Genomic DNA, 6,086 nt, shown 5'->3' on the forward strand with positions numbered 1-6,086 from the left:
GACAAAAGTAGCACACAATAGCCCCTGCAATCATCATTGGGTAGACACCCACTTTTGGTTTTTCATTCCACTCTTTTGGAAACGGCATTTTACTAATTCGATTAGAAATATTAAGAGATGACTTACAGAAACTCTGAATGCTCTCTCCTATACCTACGATCTCTATTTATACAAATCAACATCATGTGGAAGTATAGTGGGATAACTTCTCCTACTATTCCACTCTAAACGAGTCAAGTGGGAGTCGCATCACCTCCTATATAAGTTGACTTGCAAACCTAGAGTTCATTCATTCACTCTCTACAACTGTGAGCAAACAACAACAAGATGAATTCTGCAAAAATAAATGCTGCATTAAATAGAATAGCTGCCGTTGATGAAAACAATTGGATAGACGAATCAGATGATGAGGATGTCAATGTTCCGCTAGAGGAAGTAATAGTTGAAGCAGAAGATGTTGGAGTCGATGAAGATGAGATAGACGAAGTTGAAAACGAGGCCAACCAAAGCGACGAAGATGATGACGTGATGGAGTTTGAGAGGGTCATGGATGAAGAAGGAGATGATGAAGGGATAGAAGCTGACACAACTGAAGGTGATGGTGCTATAAGGATCGGTATGCGAACACTCAATGTCAGTGAGACACTGGAAGATCCCTTGGATTTGTATTGTGCATTGGATGCATACGTATTGATCAGCACAATAGATGGAGAGAACAAAAAACTATGTTGGTGCTGCTTTCGGTTTTATTCGCATAGAAACAATAATGGAGGGTGGTATGCCCATGTCAACACCCACAACACTGTCTCAATTATGGAAATGGGACAGAATTGGTGTGAAGCTTGCGAGAGGCCACTAACAAACTTCACCCGAGTATCTACATGTATTATATGTAATAATGTCCAACCTGTGGCACAATAACCGTGGACCTACTGGTCAAAAAAAAACAACAGCCCTTTTCAGGGCTACATTATTCACACAAACAGTTGTTAGTTGTATTAGTATTCATAGATTATGTGACAAATGAATACTTTGACTAATAAAAGTCTAAGTTGGAAATTTGTTAGTCTTTGAATATCTATACATTATATGACAAATAAATTACTATTTGTTAGTCTTTGAATATCTATACATTATATGACAAATAAATTACTACTTTGACTGAAAAGTCGAAATTTGGAATTTGATAGTCATTGAATATCTATGCATATGATGAGTACTACTTTAAATGAAAGTTGAAGTTGGCATTTGTCAATCATTCATATGCATATAATGATAAATACTTTCACATACATATATTTCGTTTGAGATTATAATGTTAACATAATGTTAACAATGGTATGAATCTGTTTCTGTTTGAAAGTATAATGGTAGCTCTGAAAAGAGCTATTTTTTTATTGTTTCAGTCTTTAATTGTAGCCCTGAAAAGGGCTGTTATTTTTTTATTAATCCATGCAATGATATGGACTAACGCTCCTCATCATCAGAAACAATAATTATGGTATCGTCATCTGAATCAGATGATATACTAATGATATCATCCTCATAGTAGTCATCTGAATCAGATGATATACTCATGATGTCGTCGTCGTCATAATCAGCTGAATCAGATGATATACTAATCACATCATCCGCATTATTATCGTCAACAGCATCTATGTCGTCCTGAATACCTTGTTCCACTCGTTCTGCGAAATCATCAGGAAGATCATAGATTCGCTGCAGAAATTGAGCGAAGGTTGTACTCAAATGATCAGACGTTGAATCTATTTCATGTACTTGGATGGGTCCTGTACTCGACATTGTGGAAGAATGATATAGAACTGGGATTGTTGCTATATTTATATTGGAAGAAATGAAATGGAGGGGGTGAAATGTAGAACAGTGTTTGAGATTCGAAAACATCAAGAATGAAACTCTGAGCGATTATTAGGAGAAATTCTAGTGATTATTATGGAAAAAAAAACTAATAAGAGGGAGAGGAAGGGAGGAAGACACTGCCCCAGCCTCGCAGTGCCTCGTGTACACCAACCAAAAAGTGTGTACTCCGTGGAAGGAAAGGAAAGGAAATGATGGACGAGTAGATGATTATATATCATCATCGGAATTGAGGACATCATCATCGATTAGGATTGGGGATGGCGGAGGACTATCCTCGATGAGGATAGGGGATGGTGGAGGACGTCTAACGTCAAGCTCGTCATCAGCATCATCACCAGAGTCGTCGTCGTCATCATCGTCGTCGTCGCTACTCATTGGGACAATGTCATCATAAGCAGGGTCCCACCATCCGTCAGGATCTGGATATTCCGAGTCATCCAAGTGTCCTTCGTCACTGCCAGTGACATGTTGAACTTGCATCCTGATGTCGTGATCCCGGTATTCGTTTGGCGGACTGTGGGGTTCCGTGGTGGAAGAGACTACCTGTACCTGGCTGTTATCCCAGTAATTGAAGTTGTACCCCTGATCCGGGCAGCTATAGGGTTCGGAGGTTGAATCGGGTTCCATCTCGATGCTAGCTGATCAACTGAATGTTTCATCAGATGATTTCTACTTTTATACTTTCGAGAGGGAGTGGGAGAGGAGTGGAACATTGAGTAGGGGTAAATTGTAGTGTGACATAAGACATATTCAATGAGTAGGGGTAAATTGCAAAGTGACATAAGACATATTCAATGAAAGAGATACTTGAATGGATAAAATACAAATGAAATATACTTGTCGATTTCACTATGAAACATGTCTATTTTTTATTTTTTAAATTTTCTTCACATGAAATTATTTACAAGTGATTAGAGAACACAAAAATTGATGTGAGGTATTTGTCTAGAAGAACTTGGAATTGAAATAAAAAAAATAATAATAATAATAAGAGGAAGTGAAGAAAAATGCTCCAACCATCGCATTGTTCAATGTGTACCAAACCAAAAAACAGTGTACACCCTTTATTTCACTTCCTTTTCCTTTATTCAATATAAACTTAACAAATATAAACTTAAAACTACCATAATTAAATACTCCTAACTAACCTAAAACTAATCTTATATTTACACTTCATCTACAAAAAGAGTGTCCATAACTGTCACTATTTTTTTGTACAGCTTCATCGAAGAGGTCTCTGCTTTACACCTTTCCTGCAGAGATGCATAATTCCGATCTATTTCGGCCATTTCCTTTTGGATTTCCCTCCGTCGGTTATCCATTTCAGCCATTTGTCGCTTCATGGTAACCAACGCGGCCTCGCTAGATCGGGCAGCTCGTTCTGCTTTCTTGCATCTCTGCAGAAAAACACTCATCTTTTCACTAACCTCTCCGATAGGCTGTGGCACCAACACCTCAGGATCCGCCGGTGTCGCTGGCAGCGGTGGTAGTCGCGTCACCAACGGCGACAATATCACCAACTCCGGAGAAGGACTCCTCGGAATTTCCACTGCTGCTGGTGCTGCTGCTGGTGTGGAGGCCCTCTTACGAGAGGTCGAAAAACTACCTGCATAAGTATTAGTCCTATTGCAAGTAGCTCGGTACTTTGAAATAGGACCAACCTTTGCTGCAGGTCGTTGGCAAACCTTCTTCACAGCCCTGACTTCCTCCTCCTCCTCGAATAAGTCAGGGCTAGAAGATCTGCACCTAACTCGCGAACGCGAAGTGGTTGGCTGGTCAACCGTCACCGCTCTCGAAGATGCTGCCTCCTCCTGGTCAGCGGACACCGGCAGAATAGACGCCACAGCATTATTCACCTCCTGTGTATTGGTTGCCATTCTGAAAAAGAAGAAATAATACAAAGTTAGTTGATATTAAAAATAACATTCCTAATTTACTTACTCAAATATCAAGTTGGTCGTTGGAACGTACTGCCTTGTTGTGGAGTGGACTGCTCTCGATGAGATGACTTCTCGAACTGAATGTTGTGGAGTGCTCTCCGGAGGGTATCGACTTCGATGCGTGAGCGGTGGGAAAATGGTGGGAGCGCACATGCGCGATGAGGGTAGGGGTGTACATGCGCAAATGTTGGGAGTCGGGGGGCGGGGCTTCGGGGAGGGGAGGGGCGGGGCTTCGGAAAGGGGGCGGGGCTTCGGAAAGGGGCGGGGTATCCGAAAAGTTGGTGGCGACGGGGGGGGGGCGTGGCCCTAACGGACCACGCCCACTGCCTGGGCTCCGCCCAGGTGGGTGGGGCCTCCGGCCCCAGGTAGGCGGGACATCTGGAGAGACATCTACGCCCTCTTCGCGCGCGCGTTCGTAACATAATATGCAACCGAACACCTAACCTAACGTATTAACGTATTAACGTAACCTAACCTAGTACGCTAACCTACCGCTATGCAACCGAACACCTAACCTATCGTATGTATTAACGTAACCTAACCTAGTACGCTAACCTACCGCTATGCAACCGAACACCTAACCTAACCTAACCTAACCTAACCTAACCTAACCTAACCTAACCTAACCTACAGTAACTATTAACCTAACCTAACCTAACGAGGGAATACTAACCTAACACCTAACCTAACGTAAGTATGCAGCTAACCTAACGTAACTATTAACCTAACCTAACGAGGGAATACATTCACCATGTTGGTTCCATTAATACATCATCAGTTGGTTTTGGTTTTGGTTGTATTATTCTATGATTTGGATTAATGTTCAGTCCTGGATATCCCAGTCCACCTGATGATGATGGCCTGACTTTATAGTTTCTCTCCAAAACTTCTTTATGGTTTTTCTCCAATACTTCAACTCTCTGTTCCAGTACATCATACTTTTTCATTGTAGTCCCTGTTATGTTTGACATAGCATCAAATTTTTTATTTGTAGACGCTGTTATGTCAGACATTTTTATGTATACATCACTTGTAAGTTTGTCAAATTTACGAGTGAAAGTTATCCGAGCCTCTGCAATTTTATCGTCAAATGCTTGCCGGGCGTCCCGAGCAATATTGCCTATTGTGGATTGTATTGCAGCTTGTAGGGCTAGAAGTATAACTTCCTTTGCTCCATTAATTTCCCCCTCAAGATATGATACCGTTACACAATCACTCTTGTCAATTGGTTCACTTGTATTTTTCAATATTTTCCTTTGCATGTCATAATGACCATCTTTTGTTAATTTAAAACCATTCCCAGGAGGACCTCGAATGACATTACCACCCCATTTTCTTTTTCTACCAAACTTATCGATTGTTTTAGACATTGTGCACTCTACGATGATTCTCTTCAAACTGATATTTCTGTCATTTACATTATACTATATATTGCAGTAATTGATTAGGGAAATAGAAATAATACAAATAAAATTTTAATCATTTTATATTCATTACAGTAATACATATACATACATACATAATACATTAATATCACATTACTTCTATCATATATTATTAATTATAAATGGCTACATAAATATCAATATTGAATTTTCCGGTTTTGAAGATATTGAATGATATTTCAATCATTGATCTCGGCAGATAATAAATTAATCAATTGATCCAATGGAGTCTCCTGAGATTGTGATTGTTGAATAATATTACTTATCCAACGAATGTTCTCATTTGGATCGTTTTCATAAAATTCAATATCATTATGACCCCAAGGAAGAGTGTGGGTAGTATTCGGAATGATAAATCGTTTATCGTCGTGATATGATAATGCAACTTTATTTTTTAATTCAGTATACATATCATGTAACACGCTTCTAAATGAATTCATCTTTCTGAATATCATACCACCTTGTTCCACGATTTTTTGATAATCTTCGCATGTCAATTCATTCTTTATTACAGATCGTTTAACCCCTTTGGCTTTCTTAAATTCACCATCAACAGATTTCACATAATATGCTTTAGCACCTGTACCATAAAAACTCATGATTGGATCATTTGGAAATTCATCTTTGAAGTTACCCAAGACTGAACTTGTTACTGGAATATTGAATTGGTTAACTATACTGTAATTGGATGTATCAAATCTACTTATGTTAGTTTTTATGAATTCATAAAAATTTTCTGTGTTTACTTTAAGAATGAGCGAGTCGGTATCTGTGTAAAGTAAAAAGACATTTTCATCAAAGTGTTGTTTGATGCATCCAT

General features: G+C 39.3%; 1 protein-coding gene across 1 annotated transcript; it reads right to left on the minus strand.

The window, feature by feature from the left end:
- Positions 1-2,924: 2,924 nt before the first annotated feature.
- On the minus strand, positions 2,925-4,114 carry LOC141481013 (uncharacterized). Its single transcript, XM_074171897.1, has 2 exons — positions 3,823-4,114; positions 2,925-3,759 (listed from the first exon to the last, which is right to left on the minus strand). Exons 1-2 carry the CDS (start codon positions 3,972-3,974, stop codon positions 3,048-3,050), a joined length of 864 nt encoding a protein of 287 aa, XP_074027998.1. The 5' UTR covers positions 3,975-4,114; the 3' UTR covers positions 2,925-3,047.
- Between the last annotated feature and the right edge of the window lie 1,972 nt (positions 4,115-6,086).

Source organism: Leptinotarsa decemlineata, unplaced genomic scaffold (genome assembly GCF_025532065.1).
Source record: "Leptinotarsa decemlineata unplaced genomic scaffold, Ldec_3_MD MMD2_tig00000035_RagTag_RagTag, whole genome shotgun sequence".
Classification (NCBI taxonomy): domain Eukaryota; kingdom Metazoa; phylum Arthropoda; class Insecta; order Coleoptera; family Chrysomelidae; genus Leptinotarsa; species Leptinotarsa decemlineata.